Here is a 24,530-nt window from a genome sequence, read left to right as displayed (position 1 = left end):
AATTAAGTAAGAATACCACTTTAGAATTGGGGTGTGTCCATAGCGGCTTCCTGGATTTAAATTCATCTGTTTCACCTGAAACGCTCATTACCAAAAATTAAGAATACAAGAATGAAGCCAGCGAGTTTGGACTATAATTTCCTAACAATTTTCAAATGAATAAACTAAACATTAAATAAATATAATTTATAAAACAAGGCGTTGCATAAAACATTGACCACTTGACTTCGACACACAATCCTCATGTATTGGTGTTTACCATGTGCTAGTGACTTTTAAATTCAAGTTATTCGAAGCGTTATACGAGTGTTATTTAAATTAACCTTCATCATAAATGCTCAAAGCCAAAACCTGATGGTTGTTTGAATAATTGACCACCAATATGACCTAATAATCTCATATTAAATATTTTCAAAACGAATTTTTACCTTCGAAATTTAGAACTTCGGTTGCATTTTGATTCTTAAATTTACTGACAGAACTAACATGTCACTGCAAAAAGGGAGGAGCAACGCCCTCGGTTATCGTTCATTGTGAAATGAAAATAACTTTGTTATAAATGTGGTGCGTCCTAGCTGTTTAATGTATATACCATCAGAAGTGCTTTAACTTAACTTTTTTTTATAAATCCCTAAATATGTGAAAATCTATATGCTAATAAGGACTGTAAAGCTATAGACTACTAATCCATGTTAGTAAGGCATTTAGAATAACATTTTCAATTGATCTTCGCACGATCTGGTTTTCGACTACCAAATTATCTTTAGAAATGTATGAGGCCAAACATTAGAAAATCAAAACCTAAATTACAAACATTACAGAACTGAAACAACTTGAGTTCGGAATTTTTGTTTTTTTTTTTGTGTTCGGAGTCTTTGTTATCTTACTTTCTGTTCACATCTTGTACTAAATAAAAGTCATTTAAACATTGACATAAGATTCGGAAGTATGCATTGACCATCACAAACATTAGAGAACCGTAAAGCAAAAGAAAAAAAAACAATTAAAAAAAAGAAGAAATTTGCAAGAGCGATATGTTACATATGTGTATGAAATCTTATAACTCACAAAGAAACAAGATACATGTAATGTTTCTGACATTAAAACTTACATCATTTGCTGCATTTGATATTACACAAACGTATCATAGATATAATACTTTCCCACCAAAAGATTTATTTCCTAATGTATATCAGTGAGTTTAAAATATTAAAATAAACCCTACTTTTTTAGATGGGTTAAGTATGAAGAGGATGTAGAAGAGAATGGGAAACGTTGGTCAAAACCACATGTCTCCGCTGTAACATTACACTATCTCCTTGAGTTAAAGACACAGATTTCAACAGGAGCAATAATACTAGAGGCTGATGTCAGAAGTATGCATGAATTAGCTGGTAAGTGGATCTTAGTCTTAGAGAGAGTATTTTAATATTTTTCTTAAAACATATCAACGTTTAAATTCCACAACGCTCTTGTTATTAAACCACTGTTTATAACGCGATATGGTGATACGATTGTATATTTCGAAATTCAGGAAAACCGAATAATATAATTATTGATTTGCAGTCAATCTGACCGAAATGCAAAAACTGGGTGTCTTACTAACAAGCAATGTACTCTTAACTTTAGATACACTAGATCGTATACCATTCCTAAATACAGTTTACTATCATATTTCACATGTTTATATATTGTTTTGTATTTACAGAACTGATCTCTGATGAGCTAGCGAAAATAAGAACCATATCGAAAAACACTCAAAATTCAATCAGGTCCATATTGTTATCATGCCACGAGCACGAGCAAAAACGTAAACACAGAGCTACAAAGATGGAATCAAATATAATAACACATTGTAAGATGCCAAAAAGTAAGTCAAAATCGCATTTCTACTTTTGAAATCAATGAAGGGTTCTGGCAAATGCATTTTATACAAAGTAACTCATATTAAATTTTCATGGACTTCAATAAGTTATGATTTACTCGATTAATTTAGTTTATGTTAAAGATTTATAATATATTTAAGTGTTAAATATTTTTATTGAACATTCAGCTTTATTGATTACTTCAATGATATTCACCCTGTTATCTTGTGAAGGTTTTGGAGCAAAAGTAGAAAAAAGAAAATGAGGTATGATTGTCAATGAGACACTTCTCCATAAGCCACCAAATGACATTGAATTACACTAAAAGGAATATTATTTCCAACCTTTACAGACTCGGAACGTTTACAAACGAGGCATATTGTATATGAACCTCTGTCGAATTATGAAGACCGGATGTTGCCTCCAACATTTCATTTAGCTTTTTCAACACTGGGTTTCTGTATCATTGAAATATACTAAAATAACCTTTAATTCACACATAAGTAAATTATTTTAAGTACACGTTTGGAAGAAGATTAACTTTTAATTTTATAATGATAGCCATCAGTGATACAGAGTTTGCTAGAAAAAGAGCTCAACATGACGATAACGACTTGCAAAATAACGACAAGCAAGAGACATCCCCCTTGGTGAAAGTGAGTTTTGTTTATAAAAAATTTATAATATCAATTAAGATTTCATGTTATTTTCATTTCTGCCGAAAAAAAAGAAATAAGGATGATGCATTTTATTTTATTTTAAATAATGGACGAATATATGTCTTTTAAGCAAAGCTTCAATCCCTTTCCCGGATCTGTTGATCTGTTGATCTGGCTGCACTTTCTTCTGAAATTATCTATTATTATTATTAACACAAGTACACACCCGTGATATCGCGGGTCCGTGACTGAATTAAAGTATATAACTATGCCTAAGCCTTATTTTAGTAATTGGTATTGTCATCTGATAAAGTCATGTCGATTATAAGATACACAGTTTTCTCTGCTTTCAAATCTTTCTGTTTGAACCCGTTGACCTGGAACTTATCAATTATTGGAAATATTAATTATTTGGAAAACAAAAGGTCCAGGCTATCCAGGAATGGGGTATTTTTTAATCAACAGCATTGTCCTATATTAGTTATCTTAGAAAGTCTTGCTGATTGCTGAATAAAGCTACAATAGGGAACAATTTGACAATGATTGGATTTAGTAGTGTCAGCCCTTTGATTATGACCCGTGTATATAGCAAAAGTTTAGTGGTGCGCCTGTCAAATGCGGCACGTACATATAAGGTAATAGCTAACAGGTGAATATACTATTGGTATCGGTATCGGATTAGACCCGGAACTTGTTAATTATTGGCAATATTAATTATGTGGAAAACAAAAGGGTCTGGAGTAGTGTAATTTTTAATCTACACCATTGTCCTATATTAGTTATATATAGAGTTGAATTCTTTGATTTGTCGTTTTTACCCGATGACGGCTGACAAATTGGACCTCGTAATTTTAGTATTATAGATAGTTGCTGGTAGCGTAAGCATAGCTAATAATTTGACAAACTAATGTGAATAATAATGTTTTTATTTTTCTTACTTCAAAATTTAACCATAAGTTTGAACCAATTGGTTAATAAAAAAACATCGTTCGACATGTTATATTTTTACCTAATAATTGATCAAGACATATTTCTTCTGCAGTTCAATACACCTTTTATGAAAAAGATTCCCGACGGTGCAGAAGTTGCTAATGTATGGGTTGGTGAATTAGAAGGTTTGAAAAAATCAGTCACAGCATTCATTCGATTGGTTGAACCCCGATTTATTGGTGATTTATCACAAGTTGCATTACCAACCAGGTTCATTTTCCTTCATCTTACTCCAAAGTCAGAACCGAGCTATGCATTTGAAATAGGAAGAGCAATTTCCAATATGATGGTCGACGAGGTGAGATATGCAGGACAACCTGCTAAACTACCTCCCTTAGATAAAATAAAAACCAATAAAAATATGGTCAAATCAATGTTTCAAATTGTTTTCTTTTTAAACATTGGGACCTTGATGAAGAGTTGCCTCATTGGCACTCATGCCAAATATTCTTATTTCAATTTTAAACATCATAATACCATAACATATTTTTGTTTTCATTAACGTTTTATTTTTTATCACTTTTGGATGTAAGGGTAAATCGAGAAATTGATTAAGGAGGACTTGTGATGTATCTATAAAACGAGCTATTCGACACATAAAAGTCTAGATTCATGCACTGCATGCTTATTGTGTCGTTTATTTCAAAGTTATGAGAATTTTATGTACGTGCAACTTTACAAATTTATTCATAAATATATAAAACAATAGTATACTAATCAATAAGATAGTATTCCATTTGAAAGAGAAAGAAACCATTACCTGGTTGATGATTAAAGATAGTGAAACGTTAAAACATGATTAAAAAAAATAATTTGTGACTCAAGCCTCTTCAGCTTATCATTTAGGTCAATTGTCTTGAAAGATGTTTTTTCTAGAGAACAAGAAACGAAAAAATGAGTGTCATCAACATAATGATTTTTTTTTATTTTCTCCTTAAATGTCTATATTTGTAATGAAATTGATCTTACTATATTTAAAATTGATATAAAAAAGTACTTAACGCCTTTTTAAACTTGTTACTTTTTTTTATTATATACTGCCAATTGAGAATTTAAACATTTACAGATATTCAGTGAAGTTGCATATAAAGCAAAATCACGAGAAGACATTATGTATGGATTCGACGAATTTTTAGACCAGCTAACAGTACTTCCACCAGGTCAATGGGATCCTGATGTACGCTTAGACCCACCAACCACCGCACCTTCTCAGGTTTGTGAAGCTTATTTATAGTTCTATTTAGTCAAATCAATTGAACAAAATTGCATACCAAAGGAAATAATTTATTTATTTATTCTTTTAATATTTTTGCTGCTGTATTGTGTCCACAGAAAGTTTTTTATTTGGAAGTTTTATTAAAAAATCTATTTCGTGTTACCAACATTTATTGCTTGATTTAAATGAGTAAACATATAAGGGAAGGGAACCTAAACGTACAATCACGACAGATTACCGCCCACATCATGAAACAAAAATTTAAAACTTGATATATACTGTTCGATAATAAGTGTCTATAACATATAAAAAGCATTGAATTACCGGAAATCAAGACAGAAGTTAAGGAATCAAGCAAAAGCTTAAAAAATATGCGTTCATCATCAAATTATTTAAAGAACATTACATCAAAGATATAAATGATGACAACTGTTTTGCATTATAAAATGCACACCCATACATTAATAAAAGGATATTTAGTATAAACATCAATGAGACAGGAACAAAACGACACAAAAGTCAAAATCCACAGACAGGGGGTTCACATTTTATTTAAGAAATAATTGATGCAAGCTATATTTTATTGTAGTTTTAACATGGGTAGACATTATAATCGTGATATTTTTGCCCGAGCGATAGTGAGGGCTAAAATAACACGAATATAATGCCTATCCATGTTAAAACTACAATAAAGTATACCTTGCATCGATTATTTCGATTCTGATTAGGACAATTAAAGTTATGTATATGTCCGACGTGTATATGTAGGTTCTTCCATGAACCTTCCTTATTTGTTTGTAAAGAAACATACAGCTGGCACTGTGATTTTTCAGAGGGAGGAGTTATGGAACAGCCAGCATGAACAGTTGTTATATCTTGGTCAAATATGTCAATTTCGGGATGCAACACATTACAGTCATAAAATATGAATAGTAAAAACATGTGCATCATTTAATAGTTTGGAAGTGATTTAAGTTAATGAAAAAATATTAAATGCATACCAATTTGATAAAATTTATTATTCTGCAGTAGTCAATATACGCATGTGTAAAAAAAAATATTGGATTTAGAGCATGGGTTTATTCATAAAGCGAAAGAAGCACGTCATATTAGAATTATCCTTAAAGATATATATGATTTATTGTCGAGCCTGCAACTTTTGTTGCAGAAAGCTCGACATAGGGATAGTGATCCGGCGGCGGCGGCGGCGGCGGCGGCGGTGTTAGCTAACTTCTTAAAAGCTTTATATTAAAGAAGGTGGAAGACCTGGATGCTTCATACTTTGTATATAGATGCCTCATGTTACGAAGTTTCTGTCAGTCACATGTCCAATGTCCTTGACCTCATTTTCATGGTTCAGTGACCACTTGAAAAAAAAGTTCAAATTGTTTGTAATGTTGAATTCTCTCTTATTATAAGTAATAGGATAACTATATTTCATATGTGCATACCTTGCAAGGTCCTCATGTCTGTCAGACAGTTTTCACTTGACCTCAACCTCATTTCATGGATCAGTGAACAAGGTTAAGTTTTGGTGGTCAAGTCCATGTCTCAGATACTATAAGCAATAGGGCTAGTATATTCGGTGTATGGAAGGACTGTAAGGTGTACATGTCCAACTGGCAGGTGTCATCTGACCTTGACCTCATTTTCATGGTTCAGTGGTTATAGTTAATTTTTTGTGTTTTGGTCTGTTTTTCTCATACTATATGCAATAGGTCTACTATATTTGTTGTATGGAATGATTGTAAGGTGTACATGTCTAGCGGGCAGATGTCATGTGACCTTGACCTCATTTTCATGGTTCAGTGGTCAATGTTAAGTTTTTGAGTTTTGGTCTTTTTATCTAATACTCTATGCTATAGGTCAACTATATTTGGTGTATGGAAATATTTAATGATCTTTATGTCAGTCGCGCAGGTTTTATTTGACCGTGACCTCATTTTCACGGTTCATTGCACAGTGTTAAGTTTTTGTGTTTTGATCTATTTTTCTTAAACTATAAGTAATAGGTCAACTATATATGTTGTATAGAAGCATTGTTAGCTGTACATGTCTGCCTGGCATGGTTCATCTGACCTTGACCTCATTTTCAAGGTTCATTGGTCTTTGTTTAGTTATCTTGGTTAATGTTAAGTTTATGTGACAGTTGTTATAAAGCTTAACTTTATACTTAGGACTATCAACATAATATCAATGATTAGTATAGAAGGCGAGACATTTCAGCGTGTGCACTCTTGTTATTAAAGAAATGTTTACCGTTTGTTCATACTAAATCTAGTAATTGGAGCCCGAGAGGCAATTCATATATATATATATACACCTGTCCTAAGTCATGAATCTAATGTTTAATGGTTGTCATTTGTTTATGTGGTCATAAGTGATTCTCGTTTCTCGTTTTTTATATAGATTAGACTGTTGGTTTTCCCGTTTGAAGGTTTTACACTAGTTTTTTGGGGGCCCTTTATAGCTTGGTGTTCGATGTGAGCCAAGGCTCCGTGTTGAAGGCCGTAGCTAGACATATAATGGTTAACTTTTATTATTTTGTTACTTGGATGGACAGTTGTCTCATTTGCACTCATACCACATCTTCCTATAAATATATATGTTTTATCGTTTTCATTCATATATCTGTTTAATCGTTTTCATTCATATATATCTGTTTTATCGTTTTCATTCATATATCTTTTTAATCGTTTTCATTCATATATCTGTTTTATCGTTTTCATTCATATTATCTGTTTTATCGTTTTCATTCATATATCTGTTTTATCGTTTTCATTCATATATATGTTTTATCGTTTTCATTCATATATTTGTTTTAACTGTATTTACTTGCTCAAAACTAATCTAATACAGTTCAGTATTTTAGCAATTACGGTTATTCCTAAGGATTTCGTTAATCGAATAAAACTTGAACAAGATTGCATTGAGCAGTTATTTTGAATGAAAACCTTATTTCTACAGGAAAGACGAATTTTTTTCTCGACAAAATCCGACTCTCAAGAAAAGGACCAAGAACAAAAAGACGACACACTAGTGCGGACCGGAAGGTATTTAGCTATATGCATATGTATTGTTTGAAGCTTGCAGTTGCTAATATATGTGGTATATATGATCAGATTTTGTTAAAAAAGTGTAAGTATTGACAAAATTAAGAAAATATTACCAATAACCATGTCTTGAAAAAATGACAATGCCACGGATAACGCATCGACAATTTAAACATTCCGCTCATCATATTGTCATTAAAAAAGATTTTCAAGTGGATTGTTAAATAGCAGAGTTTTCACAGAATTTCATCTATATTTTTCAAACATAGTATGTTTGAAATGTACCTAGAACTGTTCTTGTGTTATTGAGTGAACCCGTTCTTAAACTTTTCATGTCTTTTCTTTGACATATTTATTCTGACAGTTCTAAAGACAGATTGGAACTGATACCAAATACAGTTACTACTTTATAAATTTCATTGAAATATATGTGACTCAGTCTATTTGTTCGGAATGCTTTGCTTATGAAACATTCAGTTGTATGTATTTATTCATTTAACTTGAGTAATGATTCAGACGAGGCTTGGCTAAACAATCTTTATGTGATTCTTTTTTATTTTTTCATTTGGCAAACCAATCGAACAAGCAGGGTGGCTTTACAATGAAGAGTACAACATATTATAAATTAACTGAAAATAAATAACAATCGTTGAAAATTCTGCATTTGGTGGAAATACCTACTAATTTTAAATTGATGTTGTATTGTTTCCACCCTGTCAAACTCGGGGTTTACCACAAAAGCATATTTCACAACACATCGATATATATTCGGAACGATTCTTGATAAGTTTTAATCAACCTCACCAATTACCGGTGACGACTCTAATCGCCATCTATTTGTACCATCATGTCGGTTACGTCCTCTAATTTTCGTTATGGTTTCTTGTCATTATTGACGAGCATAAAAGTACATTTTCTGACTTTTGTAGATTATTTGGAGGTCTTATAAAAGATGTAAAACGAAAAATTCCTTTTTACGTCAGTGACTTTAGGGATGGTTTACATATACAGTGCATTGGTTCTATACTGTTCATGTATCTAGCTACACTGGCACCTAATATTACATTTGGAGCTTTTCTAGGTCAGGAAACAGAGCAGCACATGGTAGGTTTTCAGTAAAGCAAATTATTTATATATTGTGGATCACAAATCATTTTATAGAGACATTCATTTAAAAGAGATGCGAAAGATACCAGAGGGAAATTCAAACTCATTTATCGTATATAAACTGACAACGCCATTGCTAAAAAACAACAGACAAATAATAGTACACAAGACACAACATAGAAAACTAAAGACTGAGCAACACGAATCAAACCAAAACATGTGGTGATCTCGGGTGCTCCGGAAGGGTAAGCAGATCCGGCTCCACATGTGGCACTCGTGAGTTAGCTTGTAGATGCATTATACTATTTTGAATAGCTTGGGTGATATCTTTACTAATTTTATATCTTCATTGTTGTATTTCTTTTTGTAAATACAGATATCTATTCATTGCAACCTTGTTTATACAATCAGTTTGAGAACAATCAAAATAAACCTGTAGTCATGTCTATAACTTTAAGTACAGTGCAGCAGATAAAGTAAATAGTTTATAAACAGACAATTGTGTTATATTTACAGGGAACAATGGAATGTCTTCTTGCCGTTGCATTTGTTAATCTGGCGTTTGCATTGTTTGGTGGACAGCCACTTATTATAATGGGTAGTACCGGTCCTGTTTTAGTACTCGAGATTATAATTTATAGAATGTGTAGGTATGTATAGTATCAGTTCGATAAATTGATGTTAGTTGCTCAACGTCCAGTGGTAAATATTTCGTGCATGTTCAGGGCGATAAACAGTTCGACAGCGAGAAAAACTTGAAACTAGCAAACAAGTTTTAAAAGTAATAAGATCTAAATGATAAAATTGAGAATGGAAATGGGGAATGTGTCAAAGGGATCATTTAGGGGGTAGACAGAGAATAAGACCACCAGGTAAAGACAAACATAAATTCCAACTATAACACTTATATGTTTAAGTAACACAAGCTCCTCTATCGTAGTCTAACCTGCGTTTTTTTTAAAGCAATATTTTTTTAGAAACAAAACAATTAGAAAGTTAACGTATGTTGTTAAAGAAATTGTACATAATTGAATCAATTGACAAAACAAATGTTTCTTCATTTTTCATTTCTTATATATCTAGATATATTTTTAGCTCACCTGGCCCAAAGGGCCAAGTGAGCTTTTCTCATCACTTGGCGTCCGTCGTCCGTCGTCCATCGTCGTCGTCGTCGTCGTCGTCGTCCGTCGTTAGCTTTTACAAAAATCTTCTCCTCTGAAACTACTGGGCCAAATTTTACCAAACTTGGCCACAATCATCTAGTTTTAAAAATGTGTCCGGTGACCCGGTCAACCAACCAAGATGGCCACCAGGGCTAAAAATAGAACATAGGGGTAAAATGCGGTTTTTGGCTTTTAACTAAAAAACCAAAGCATTTAAAGCAAATCTGACATGGGGGTTAAATCGTTCATCAGGTCAAGATCTATCTGCCCTGAAATTTTCAGATGAATCGGACAACCCGTTGTTTGGTTGCTGCCCCTGAATTGGTAATTTTATGGAAATTTTACTGTTTTTGGTTATTATCTTGAATATTATTATAGATAGAGATAAACTGTAAACAGCAATAATGTTCAGCTAAGTAAGATTTACAAATAAGTCAACATGACCGAAATGGTCAGTTGACCCCTTTAGGAGTTATTGCCCTTTGTAGTCAATTTTGAACCATTTTTCGTAAATCTTAGTAATCTTTTACAAAAATCTTCTTCTCTGAAACTACTGGACCAAATTAATCCAAACTTGTCCACAATCATCATTGGGGTATGTAGTTTTAAAAATGTGTCCGATGACCTGGCCAACCAACCAAGATGACCGCCATGGCTAAAAATAGAACATAGGGGTAAAATGCAGTTTTTGGCCTATAACTCAAAAACCAAAGCATTTAGAGCAAATCTAACAGAGGTTAAATCGTTCATCAGGTCAAGATCTATCTGCCCTGAAATTTTCAGATGAATCGGACAACCCGTTGTTGGGTTGCTGCCCTTAAATTGGTAATTTTATGGAAATTTTACTGTTTTTGGTTATTATCTTGAATATTATTATAGATAGAGATAAACTGTAAACAGCAAAAATCTTCATCAAAGTAAGATTTACAAATAAGTCAAATGACCGAAATGGTCAGTTGACCCCTTTAGGAGTTATTGCCCTTTATAGTCAATTTTAACCATTTTTCTTAAATCTTAGTAATATTTTACAAAAATCTTCTCCTCTGAAACGACTGGGCCAAATAAATCCAAACTTGTCCACAATCATCATTGGGGTATCTAGTTTGAAAAATGTGTCCGATGACCCGGCCATTTAACCAAGATGGCCGCCACAGCTAACAATAGAACATAGTGGTAAAATGCAGTTTTTGGCTTATAACTCAAAAACCAAAGCATTTAGAGCAAATCTTATGAGGGTAAAATTGTTTATTAGGTCAAGATCTATCTGGCCTTAAATTTTCAGATGAATCGGACAACCCGTTGTTGGGTTGCTGCCCTTAAATTGGTAATTTTAAGGAAATTTTGCTGTTTTTGGTTATTATCTTGAATACTATTATAGATAGAGATAACCTGTAAAAAGCAATAATGTTCAGCAAAGTAAGATTTACAAATAAGTCAACATGACTGAAATGGTCAATTGACCCCCTAAGGAGTTAATGTCCTTTATAGTCAATTGTTAACAATTTTCATTGGGCCAAGTTCATTATAGATAGAGATAATTGTAAGCAGCAAGAATGTTCAGTAAAGTAAGATGTACAAACACATCACCATCACCAAAACACAATTTTGTCATGAATCCATCTGTTTCTTTTGTTTAATATTCACATATACCAAGGTGAGCGACACAGGCTCTTTAGAGCCTCTAGTTTAATCTTATTTTAATTTTAGGGACAACACATGGGATTTTATGTCATTTAGATGTATGATAGGTCTGTGGTTAGCTCTGTATTTACTAATCATTGTTGCGTTTGACTTGAGTGCATTAGTTCATTATATAACCAGATTTACTGAAGAAAGTTTTGCTTGCTTAATAGCTATTATTTTCATAGTCGAATCTATTAAAAAGATAATAGCAATTGCTGACACACATCTTTATAATACACATCAAGGCATACCGTTAGACTATACATGCTATTGTGTTCCTAATAATCAGACTGAGAATATCACTACTATGCCAAATTCTTATTTGGTTTCAAATTCAACGATGAATGTAACTATACAATGTAATAGTACAAAGAAGGAGGACTGTGTTAAACTAGGATGCGTCTTGGAAGGTTCCGGTTGTGATACTCCAATTTACCATGACAATGTGTTTTTCTTGTCTATCATACTTGGTATTGGAACTTTTGCAATTGCGTGGGGGCTTGTGATGATGAAGAAAAGTCGATTTTTCCCGACAATAGTAAGTTTAAAGTCATTGCTTTTCTGACTGAATCTTTTTTCCTCAACCGTGTATTACAGAAAACGACCAATATACAGATTGAAATGGAACTATAGAAGACGTAGAAGAAGATAATCGTTTTTCATAATAATTTCTTAGAAATTTATCGTGAATCAATTTTCGAGAATTTGAAAGTAGATTTTTGGGGTCCATCGTTAACAATTTGAAACTACACGTCGTTTAAGATTTACTAATATGTATTTCATATGAGCTACTTAGTATTTTATGCATAACAGTCTGTAGTCGACCGTCGTGATTTAAATTTTTTAAAGCACAGTTTGAAAGTTTTTAAAGTTATTAATAATATATTGTTTTAACCTTCTCTTTCCGCGATAAAAATCATATTCACACTGTATACATTTAATAGCCATTGCAATTTTGTTCATAGGTTCGACAGACTATTGGAGACTTTGCAGTCTTCACTGCCATTTGTTTAATGGTGCTATTTGATGCAAGATTAGGAGTACTAACTCCGAAGCTAATGGTTCCAGATAAAATTCAGGTTAGGTTAAGATGTTAATCTATCCGTTATACTGACTATAATATATACAACACAGAGGATGAATTAATACCCTGTCGAAATACCTATGCTTGATACTTTTGAGTTCAAGTGATTAACTTTGTTTTCATTTTTTACCTCGATTTGTTTTCATAATCGATTAAATATTTGAATATTTGTAAACTTTTGCTGCCTTTATTCATATTTAAAAACGATGAATGTTCTTCTTTTTGGTTGATGCAAATTATTTTATTCCTTTTTTGTCGGTAAATTGTGCTTCTTTCTCAGCTTTTTACAGATTGATATAACTAGTGTATCTGTTAAATGTATTGTAGCCTTCAGACCCTACAAGGCCATGGTTTATAAGTCCATTCAGCTCGAGTAATCCCTGGTGGACAATGATACTTGCATCACTACCAGCGGTTGTAGCTGTGATCCTGGTTTTTATGGATCAACAAATTACAGCTGTTATCATAAACAGAAAGGAAAATAAGCTAAAGGTTAAGTTTCTTAGTTTAGCATGTTATAACTGTATGGTATTACTGTGGACTTTTTAAATGTAACACATCATGTTATTTTTTCCCACTTTTAACACTATGAGTGAAAATGTTTTGTGAAGCATCTCATCATTGAGAACAGGATTAAGAAAGACTCACCAGTGAATCTTGAATCCAAAATGATTAGAAAGGCAAAAAAAAAAAAACCGTACTAAGTTGAAGAACATTGAGGACATAAATTTCTTAGTATTTCGAAACCTTCAAAGTTTTATTAACAGTATATTCATGACCATATCAATTATAATTGATTTCAACATAGAAGTGCTGAATACTGATCATGACCTGGTAATAGGAAGTTGTATATTGGCTTCTGAACGCAAAAAAGTATACAATCAATTATTGTGCGCATAACTCGTGTAAAAAGAATAACCATAAGTGGCAATTTATTAAAAAAAAAATTGAAAGTATAAAAACGAACGGGTTTCACTCAGAAATATTGAAAAGGGTGATCGACCTTTTTTTATTTCGTGAAGTTCGACTGTGGAATGAATGCTTTGTTCTAAAAAAAATACTACTTTAAATGATTAGCTATGATTTTGTTGATATGGATTTATATACGATTTTTAATTTGGAATATTTTGGGCTAAACCATCACTGAAGAGACTTACATTGTTGAAATGCCCATCTGGTGCAGTGATTTTTGTATCTTTTATGTTATAATAGAAAAAAACCAAATAACTGGTGTTACCAAATTAAGTATGTTCGACTTAGCCATGTTACCACGATCGAACTATTTATTTTGCTTAAACGTATGAGTCACTTAGCAACAGCTGGTTGAATTGATTCCATTAAATACGAACTTTATTGTGTTTTACATGTCAATGAATGGCCAATTTTTGTATAACAGTGCAAAGAAACAAACAAACAAGATGCTGTTTTATATATATTTCTTTCTAAATGGTTATGCCTTTGCTATCAATTTAGTTATAGTTTTTCCACCTTTTCAAATATCTGAAGGGTATTTTGTAGTCATTATACTGCAGTCAAACGGACAAACAAATATGTTTTCCATCAGATTTGGTTTATTTTGTTAACCAAATATTTTCTCTTTCCAGAAAGGTTGTGGCTATCATTTAGATTTGACAGTAGCAACGATCTGTATTGTGGTGTGTTCTTTTTTTGGTCTTCCTTGGTATGTTGCTGCCACAGTTCGATCAATGTCACATGTAAACAGTCTCAAAATGGAATCTAAATGTACTGCACCCGGTGAGAAGCCAGTCTTCCTTGGATGCAGGTGTGTACAAATATATGGATTCAAATTAATCTAGAATAAGAATAAAACATTTAAATATCAGCTAATAAAAATATATAAAAACAAAATCCAGAAATAAGGTCTATAGATAGTGACCTATTCATTCCTTAAAACACACGCACGTGTTCTTATTCGCGTGTAGTAAATTTCATTCGTTGTGGATTCATTCCCGTTCGTGGATATCAATTACATTGCATTTTCGTGGATATTTAATTTCGTAAATTTGCTAAAGCCTGCATACAAGCCTATAGAAAATAAGCATTTAGTTGAACATTTGAATTCGTGGTTCAACTTTACTCACGAATTCCACCAAAATCACAGGAAGGATAGTGCATCCACAGTACTATATATTACCTTTAAATCCATGTATATCTATAGTTACAGTATATCTAAAGACAATATGAACATTATAATCTTTTTCGTGTACATGAGCTCCATTCTAACACTGGTTTGACATTTAGGGCTTATTGATATTATTTTTGGTTTGTCTTCAACTTTTTTGGTTTTTGGATTTTGCAGGCAAAATATTTTGGAAAATTTCATTAAGAATTTAAAGTTAAACAAATTATCATTTGCATTTAATTTTAAAAAAAAAACAAGGTTCCTATTGCAAATGATCATGTTTATTTAACCCTTAAAACGGTGTTCTCTTAAATAGAAGTAGTGTTTCATCATGTTGGGTTTTTTTTTACATCCGAATGTAACTTATTTGATAGACCAGGATCATTGTATGATATGTTTGACTTGTAATCTATAGTAGAACCAATTTCTAATTTTTTTTTGAATTTCATTGGAATATATGTAGAGTTGCAAATCTGAGTGATGTAAATTGTTTTACATACAAGCATTAATAACTACATTTTTATTTGCTGTATTTATTTTCCGAGAAAACATGCATACTGTGAACAACTTGAAAATACAAACATTTAAAAAAAAAGTGTACTTATACATAATCTGAAATTAGTTATGTGTTTTATTTCTTAACATTTGATAGTGAATAATGTAGAAAGTAAAATCACAAAAATACTGAACTCCGAGGAAAATTCAATTGGAAAGTCCCTAATCACATGGAAAAATCAAATGACAAAACACATCAAACGAATGGTCAACAACTGTCATATTCCTGACTTATGTTTACGGCGGTAACAATATTCTGTCAAAAAGTATACGTTGTTTTAGGGAACAGAGACTTACTCCTCTGGTTATTGCAATCCTGAACGGGTGTTCTGTCTTTATGACTAAAATGTTACAGGTAAGTGATATAGTTATTCTTTAAAAAATTTGTTAACAAAAAAAATTAGGCGAAAATATAGTACACATTGTATAAATAAATAAGATGTTTGAGTAAATGTTAATTAGACTGGAACCCAACAATACATTGATATAATACATGACATTGACCACACACATTCTTCAACAAGGCATACGTTTCTTTTCTTTTCGTTTGAGCTCTTGATCGCCTGTCATATAGAAATCCTGGTGTGTTTAATAAAGTGCATTTTCTCAGTTGAATATGGCATGGTATTGCTTGCAAAAATTCGATATTTTTTATTTAAATGCAATATCTTATATTTAATAGGTATATTTCTTCATTTAAATGCAATATTTTATCATTTAGATGCAATATTTTTTATTTAAATGGTATAATTGTTTATTCTTATGGTATAATTTTTCATTCAAATGGTATAATTTTCATTCAAATGCAATATTTTTTATTCTATTGGTATAAAAAATTATTTGCATGCAATATTATTTATTCAATTGGTATAATAGTTTTTTTTTAACTATATGCAATAATTGCATTATGGGAAATTCTTTGACGTCTTAATGTCAAATTTGCAACAACGTTTGTAATTGGTCGATAATTCTTTGGATTTCTCCCCTTTCTTTCTAGACATGGTGACCAATAATTAAAAAACGCCTCAGAATATCGCACCTCTAACTAAATCTGGCGTTCGTGCGAGTCCTGCACTGGCTGTTTTTATTAAAATCTTGTGGTCCTAACTAGTATTTCTATTGCAAAATTTCGATAGTCATAACGTTCGGGCCACTTTTCAAAAACTTTCATTGTATATAGATATATATGCAAGTATACCTTTTTTTTTTAAATGGTTAAGACTTTAAGGAGGCTCGCGGGTATAAGATTTTCAAAAAAAAATTAAACATAATTTTTTCATTACAAATTTTATTTACTTCCTTAAGCAGTTGTTTCTTTATCATATGGTACAAAAATCATTCCAAAAAATCAATTCGTGTTGGCCCCAGGTGACTTTTACAATGTAGATATCATTGAAAAAGCTCCAAATTATCTCCCTTTGGTGCAAAAATGCCATTTTTTTGGCATTAAAATTAAAATATCTTTTTTAACTCATCGGTGACCTATATTTTTTACTGTTGTTTTCGAATCAGCTGTACATGAACTAAATATGTAAATTTAAATGTAATTTATGCAAAGAAGATATTGGTGATGAATATCATGTATTATTTATTTGTAAAAATGCACAAATAGTAGATTGAGATATTTACCACAATATTATAGAAATAATCCAAACATTGTAAAAATGGAAGGTCTTTTGTCACTTTGCAATATTGAATTATATAAGAAATTGTCAGTGTTTATCAGAAAACTGTCTTCTCTTCTTTAAATTTTGTTTGTAATAATTTGTTAATCACTTGTTCATTTCTGTCATATTTAATGTATATATGTTATCAATAATGACCTCTTGTAACACATTGTAAATGTGTCTGAGTGTTTTCCTAATAAATCTTGAAATCTTGAATCTTGGATAACAATACAAATATATACTAAGGATTAAAATTCATTAACCCAATACCTCAAGCTTCTTTATTGTTGTAAACGGAAAACGTATAAAACAGCACACAAATAAAGAAATCATGCAAAGAAAATTAAATTTAAAAATAAAATGATAGCATAAGAAATAATTCTTTGTAATCACTATTTGATGACGATAGAAATTGTGACGAGTCTGTTATGCACTTTCTTTTTCAGCTTGTGCCTATGCCGGTTCTATATGGTGTATTTCTGTACATGGGAGTATCAGCTTTCCGCGGAATGCAGGTATGCCCTTAATAAAACTATATTGCATATTGATTAAAAATCATATAACTTTATTTAAAACACACACACAGTAATAACACGCAATATTCTTACATTGAAAACGGTAACATGAAATTAAAAGAGAGAAAGAATCGATTTTAAGAATTGCACTTACATATATGAATATTCTCTTTAACAGTTTAAAGACCGTTTTTTGATAATGTTTATGCCAGTAAAATACCAACCAGACAGAATGTATCTTCGCCATGTCAGGATCAATCGAGTTCACTTGTTTACATTTTTCCAAATCTTATGTTTGGGAATACTTTGGGTCATTAAAGCAATAAAAACGATTTCTATCGTTTTTCCTGTTATGGTATTGGGTACGTGTTTTGTAAGAAAGGGAATGGAAAGAATCTTTACAATGAACGAACTTAAATGGCTTGACGATCAGAACTTAGAAGACCATATGATGAAGCAGGAAGATGCTGGAGAATTGATTGTTGAAGATGATGACGAAGATAACGTAAGATTTTAATATGCAGTTATTAGTCATGTGTGTTTATAATTCGTTGGTATCAGTCTTTATATATAATTAGTCGATGGAATTGAAACAACGCAATTTTTTTATATATTTATTCGATTTTAGGTTTGTTGATGTAATGGAACTATTAACAACTATCATAAGAAGTTGGAGATTTAGCTAACTATAAACAAGGTTAAACCCACTTTTTCTTCGGAAAATGTCTATACAAAGTCTGGAAACTTCTTTTGATCTTATTTCGTTGATTGATAGCTTTTAGGTTTTTTTCGGTTTTCATAAACTTTTCTTTTTTGAAATTACAGTTAGTTTGAGTACAGTATTTTTATTATATTGTTTTATGAATAGAATATGCCAGAAAACAGTGTAAACATTTATACAAATAATTTGAAATTCTGGGAGTTCTTAATTTTCGCAAGGCGGTTATATTCGATTATTTCGCGATGAGATAAAATCGCAAAAACCTTCACTCACGTGAAACTTTTCTTTTAGGATATCATGAATCATGGACATGCAAGGAAAGCCTGTTAATGAAATTTGCGAACAGGTACCGCACTTAAAATCGCGAAATTTAAACATTAACAGACATATATAATAAAAACTTACAGGGTGATAACATCAAACAGAAATATCAAAATGTGCAAGGCATCTGTCTGCCAGTGTTATTATAAAATAAGGGGGGGTATCGGTATCGTAGTTATCCAAAAAAAAATTGTCCTGCAAATTCTTGCGCCAGTAACTGCATTAGAACGAAACATAAACATGCATAAATTCTTGTCTAAACTTTTTCTAAGTTAATTAAAGATATTTACAGTTATCTTTTTTAAGGTTTATCAGTGATCAAAACAATCACATTTTTTCAAATATTTGCTGCCTTTTTCTAATTTCTTATAATCTTGAAATTTTTTGAAATCTGTTTGCTATACACTTTCCGTTTGAAAAACATACAACTCACTAGCTTTTGTTTATTGATATGACTTTAAAGTTTTAAATATAATATGCAAATTCAATGTCAGATATGTCAACTAATTTTTGTATCAGGTTTAAATGTTATAATTTGTATGCTATCTAAATGACCTTTTTAATCTACTGTAAAATTACCATAACAGTTAAAAATCAGAAGCTTCTGAATCGTTTTTCTGGAGTGAACTTTAAGTTTAAGGCGAAGTGTACGTAATTAAACTACACAATGGATTTTTAAAAACTTTTACATGTAGATTCTGCGTGTAAAAATAAATCGGAAAATAAAATAAAATAAGGGGGTAACCGTTTTCGTTTTTGAGATACGAGCTGTTGAATTTAACAGCATCATACACCAAAATTACAAAGGATATATAGGGAAAATCGTGAAATTCGGCAGGAATTGTTACATTTCCAAGGTTTTCTATTATATTAGACAATCGATTTTTTTTTAAATTTATGAGACAATTCTAAAATGTCTGAGGAATCGATTGGTGCAAAGAAAGTCCTTAGCAACCGTGCTACTTTTCAAGCTATACCCTGTTAAAGTTGAATCTTGAGTGTAAAAAAAAACAAAAAACAACGACAACGTTATTGACGTCGCCGCAACAGTTACGACGCTTCGTATAGTTCTATACTTGTATGAAATATATACCGTTTTGTTGGAGTTCGTGTTGCTCGGTCTTTAGTTCTTTATGTTACGTTTTGTGTACTATTGTATTGTATTTGTCTTTTATATTCGGGTGCGTGCGGAGATCGCCAAGCTAGAAAACGGTTGACATTTTCTTCATTATGAACTAGAACTATTTTCGACCTTGGTGCCTTATTTTTGTTAAAATCTAAACACTGCGACGTGTTTTCAAAATCTTTGTTCCCATAAAACTTCATTTCATCAAGATCTCTTCTCAGAATATCAGCCATCTGTCTGGCACAGGATAACAAATCAATATTTAAGTAAATTTAAGTTGTGTGGTAATTCTTAGTACATTTGAGTAAATTAATCTTATCTTTGTGCCGCATAAGCATCTCTATAATTCAACACATCCCTGAGCCACGACATTATATATTTTATGCATTGCATGCGCTTCTTTTTATCAAAATCCAGACCGGCTAGTAACCGTTGAATAACTTTACACGTCTGAAGACGAATATTTGCGTGAAACATTTTTGTATGATTTTTATTTCTGGAAATCAATCTGAAATCTACAACAGTCCATTTCCGAAAGTCGGACTGGACCTTTACTTTTATGTGCATTCGGGATTTACACAAATTGAAACCCGAATAATTCAGTCGTATTATTCAGCTGATGTACGAATGCTACATTTCTCGTGTGGGAGAAAATCGGACATGGAAAGGGCTTGAATTATTCGAGTTACTCAAATTGAAACTCGGGAATATATTTCTAGCTGTTCGGAATTCGCGGAAACAAATGATTGTTTTTCGGCATTACGGTATTGAATCAATGAGATACCAATTATTTCTTTTAACAAATTCGAATATCAGTCAGTTTATAAGACTTCAGTTTGGAATAGGGGCGGCAATCCATTCATTTTATCCAATCAATTGCAAAGGGGGGGTCAACATTGATAGTCAAAAAGCCTTGAAATATTCGATAAAAAACGTTGAATGTAAATTATATGAACTCCAAAGTCTCATATTATAAGACTAGTAAACCACAGGCTTCTCAATTCTTGTATGATCATGAACTAGGTGAAAACCTAGAGCTGACCGAGTGCGAGATCCTCATGGATAATCATCGAGGTCGTTAAACACCCCTTGCAGTAAACTTTGGTTAAATTTAAAAAAAAAATCGAAATGTAATAGTCTGAACACATTTCACCTCTCATTCCACTAAATATCAAATTGCAGTTACAAGTATCACAAAACTTCCCTGACCTCTTTTCTTTAACCATAATAGAGGGAGGAGGGAAGGAGGGATCCAGATCCCGAAATCCCGGGCTTAAAAATACGAAATCCGGCGAGGTCCCGAATTAAAAAAATATTTAAATCGCGACTACCCGAAATTCGGAAATAAAATTCCCGGATCCCGAAACGGTCAATCCCGAAATCCCGAGTTTAAAAACACCCGATCCCGGAGTTCCGATAAAGGTCCCGTATAGTTTGTCTTTTATCATTTTCTGCCATAGCAATTGTATTGTCGATTTTCTTTAAAACTTATAAGTCTTGATAGTCTCTTTGAAGTCTTCTGTCTCATAACCACAACTTTGAAAACAAAAGGTGTATAACTATATATTTAAATACGTTAGGATCTATATGACCAAATGCATATCCAGATCCACTTAAGGTCAAACATCAAGTTTTCTGAATCGTACGAAAACGAAATATATGTGTTGCACATCTGTATTTATAGACAATGCAATTTCTCATAGTATTTCCCTTTAAGGCTAAACTATTCTTATTTTACGATGAAGCTTCGTAATTTTTTTTAATCATAAATGGAAAGTTGAAATGCACTACTATTTCATTCAAAGGTCAAAACATAAGGCTGCGCGCCATATCTTCAACATTAATACCCACGAACTTCTAATAGTTCAAATTTGTACTAAAGTTCCGTACTACCCCTTCCTTCATTTTTGGTCTTCCTCGGATTTCGCCGCTACCATGTGTACCTATATACTCGTATCATTCAATGTATGTCTCTACAAGATGAAACACACAGATCACAACTGGGAACCAGTACGTTATCACATTAAAATATCTAAGAAAAAAAAGCGTGGTTTGTGAAACAGTTGTATTTACAAAGCGCACCCTATAGCATGTATGTGACAAACAATATACTATTTCCTGTTGGAGATGTATTTGCTATATTTGTTTATCTTATTTTTATTGGAATGAAAAATGTTGAAAGTAAATAAATGAATTAATCTATATTACAGGATTTTGTTGATGAAGGCCCAATAGAATTTTTAAAGCAGAGCAAATGCAGAAAAATAAACTCAACCGTAAGTGGAACTAAAATAAACATTATGAATGATTAACTATATATTAAAGAGCCATTTAAACTATAAAGTGGATAAATATTTGTATTTTAGTTTTTGTATCTAATTTTTCCATAGTATTACAGTGTTTAATATCAGTCCCATTCTCTTAGATGAGATCTTTCTTATCTACCAATGAAACTACATTATAACTGTCTTTTGAATTGTTTTAATCGTATGATTCTGATACCACATCTTCTTAATTTTATATGAGCAAGGGAATGATTTTTCTTCAGATGAACATAACGAACTTTCACTTTTATTGGTGTTCACATTAATGTCTTCAATGCGACATTATAGATAAAATACGCAGTTTACTTTTCAAGCTAGAAACATTTCCATTGCAGGGTAATATTTCATGGTATCTTAAACGTGATTCAACATCAACTGGTCGATCGAAGGAGGATATTTTAAAAGATTGTCCAGTAGAATTTTTAAGGAACTATAGAAGACAATCAACTGTAAGTGATGACTTTTTTTTTATTCTTTACTAAGTATGCACAATTGGATTTTGTAAGAGAAGGGCGTGTACTTGTAAAAAAAAACAAAAAAACATTCAAACTCATTAGTCGGAAAAAATATAAAGACATTTGCATTCAAACAATAAAAAGACAACCAGCAGTAAAAATCCTAACAACATAGAGAACCAAAAGACTGAGCTACATGAACACCGCCAAAAACCAAACATTCTGAGCTAGGCCATCAAATGCACAGGTATTGCATGGAGTGTTTTATAACTTTTAAATCTTCCGTTTAATTTGGTGATGATTGCAGGTGTTCCGAAATGGAAGCATATCCTGCTCCCCATGTGTTTAGTAAATGATGTCAAAATATAAAACTTAACATTTATTTACAAAATGTATTCTTCTGCAGGGAAGTTTATACTGGCATCCCAACGATAATACAACAATACACAGAAGAGATAGAAAAATAGATTTCAAAATAGACGAGGACAGTATCATATAATAAAAAAAAGTGATAAGGCGTTTGTTTGGTATGTACGATTCTTATTTGTTGAGACACATATCTGCTTTCATATAGCTGTGTTATTAGTATTTTTTGTAAAACATTTTAAAAAGTTCTAAATCAAATCAATTATGAGCTGTATGTATGAATATAATATTGCAAACTACACCAATAACATTACATGGCATCCAGGACAATCAAAATAGTGATATCAGCATTTGGTTGTAAGGGTTAATTACTGAAGTATCATGATATTGATAATATAATGTTATGAAAATATTCAGTATAAGATGAAAGATGACAATTCTTTGATATCTGATTAAAAAGCAGTTATCAAAACAGGTTTAAAGGAACAAGAATACTGTTGTTTTTTTTTTTTTGTTTTTTTTTTTTAAGTAAAACAGGTTTTTATTAGAATATTGCAGGTAGACGTTTTCATGGGAATTCAAACTTAAATCTAAGAATCACTTTCGTAAAAAAAGACATTATCGATTGGAATAAAATTTCTAAATTAGAAAGCACAAATTTGTTGAGGATAATTTGAAAAGATTTTTCAATATGCAGAAACAAATTATTTACACTTTTTTAAAAACAATCCCTTGTAGAGTTTATACGAAAGGTAATGATATACATCTTATCAAAATATGTTTAACATGGCTGCTATATCATATTGACCACTATTGTTATTTACAGTTATCATACCTGTCAATTTTCCAATTTATGCATTGGTTATTTTCAAGGATTAAAAATAACACTTGTAATTAATAATTTTTACTTTCTATGTTCTTTTGTTAGGTGTGACGGTACTAGATGGCCTTAATCATGTACCAGGAGATGGCATATTATCCTTCAAAATAATTCACATTGTGTTGCTATGAAAGGATCTTTTTTTTAAGTTATATGAAAGCATAAATAACCATGTAAATACAACGTATCATGCGATTTGATATATACGTGAAAAGGATATGTATGGGACGTCAAAACACCATGTACTTGGATCTTTTCATTAAACAATGAACATATACATTAAAATCATAAAATTTGCAGAAGTTATAATTTGATTTGCCAAATAGTCAATAACGGTAAACATATAACGCCCGCTACATTGAAGACCTGTTGGTGACGTCTGCTGTTGTTTTTTATTTGGGCGGGTTGTTGTCTCTTTGACACATTCCCCATTTCCATTCTCAATTTTATATAGTCGTGATAACAATTTCTCGGTTTTTTTTTTCAATTTTCAAGTATGTCACCATTAAAAAAATAACCACAATTTAACATTAACATTAATTTTGAAATCATATTCTTGTTCTTGTATTTTATCATGTTTATTTAAACAGAATGTTTTCGTTATGAGAAGGTCGGAAAAGTATTGGTTGTTCCCCTT

General features: G+C 31.6%; 1 protein-coding gene across 1 annotated transcript in view; it reads left to right on the top strand.

Annotated features, from left to right (window-relative positions):
- Nucleotides 1–24,189, top strand: part of LOC143079347 (electroneutral sodium bicarbonate exchanger 1-like) — a 30,075-nt gene extending 5,886 nt beyond the window's left edge. Inside the window, exons 4-22 of the mRNA XM_076254613.1 lie at nucleotides 1,234–1,394; nucleotides 1,709–1,870; nucleotides 2,427–2,521; nucleotides 3,567–3,812; nucleotides 4,581–4,727; nucleotides 7,698–7,783; nucleotides 8,713–8,887; nucleotides 9,407–9,540; nucleotides 11,761–12,274; nucleotides 12,702–12,815; nucleotides 13,148–13,312; nucleotides 14,425–14,603; nucleotides 15,801–15,873; nucleotides 17,632–17,700; nucleotides 17,879–18,205; nucleotides 22,079–22,144; nucleotides 22,528–22,641; nucleotides 23,054–23,174; nucleotides 23,942–24,189. Of these exons, the coding sequence (XP_076110728.1) occupies nucleotides 1,234–1,394; nucleotides 1,709–1,870; nucleotides 2,427–2,521; nucleotides 3,567–3,812; nucleotides 4,581–4,727; nucleotides 7,698–7,783; nucleotides 8,713–8,887; nucleotides 9,407–9,540; nucleotides 11,761–12,274; nucleotides 12,702–12,815; nucleotides 13,148–13,312; nucleotides 14,425–14,603; nucleotides 15,801–15,873; nucleotides 17,632–17,700; nucleotides 17,879–18,205; nucleotides 22,079–22,144; nucleotides 22,528–22,641; nucleotides 23,054–23,146 (2,920 nt within the window). The 3' untranslated portion in view covers nucleotides 23,147–23,174; nucleotides 23,942–24,189. The remainder of the gene's footprint in view (nucleotides 1–1,233; nucleotides 1,395–1,708; nucleotides 1,871–2,426; nucleotides 2,522–3,566; nucleotides 3,813–4,580; nucleotides 4,728–7,697; nucleotides 7,784–8,712; nucleotides 8,888–9,406; nucleotides 9,541–11,760; nucleotides 12,275–12,701; nucleotides 12,816–13,147; nucleotides 13,313–14,424; nucleotides 14,604–15,800; nucleotides 15,874–17,631; nucleotides 17,701–17,878; nucleotides 18,206–22,078; nucleotides 22,145–22,527; nucleotides 22,642–23,053; nucleotides 23,175–23,941) is intronic.
- Nucleotides 24,190–24,530: the final 341 nt, after the last annotated feature.

The sequence above is a fragment of the Mytilus galloprovincialis genome, chromosome 6, assembly GCF_965363235.1.
Source record: "Mytilus galloprovincialis chromosome 6, xbMytGall1.hap1.1, whole genome shotgun sequence".
Lineage (NCBI taxonomy): Eukaryota > Metazoa > Mollusca > Bivalvia > Mytilida > Mytilidae > Mytilus > Mytilus galloprovincialis.
This window is presented reverse-complemented; position numbering and strand designations above follow the sequence as displayed.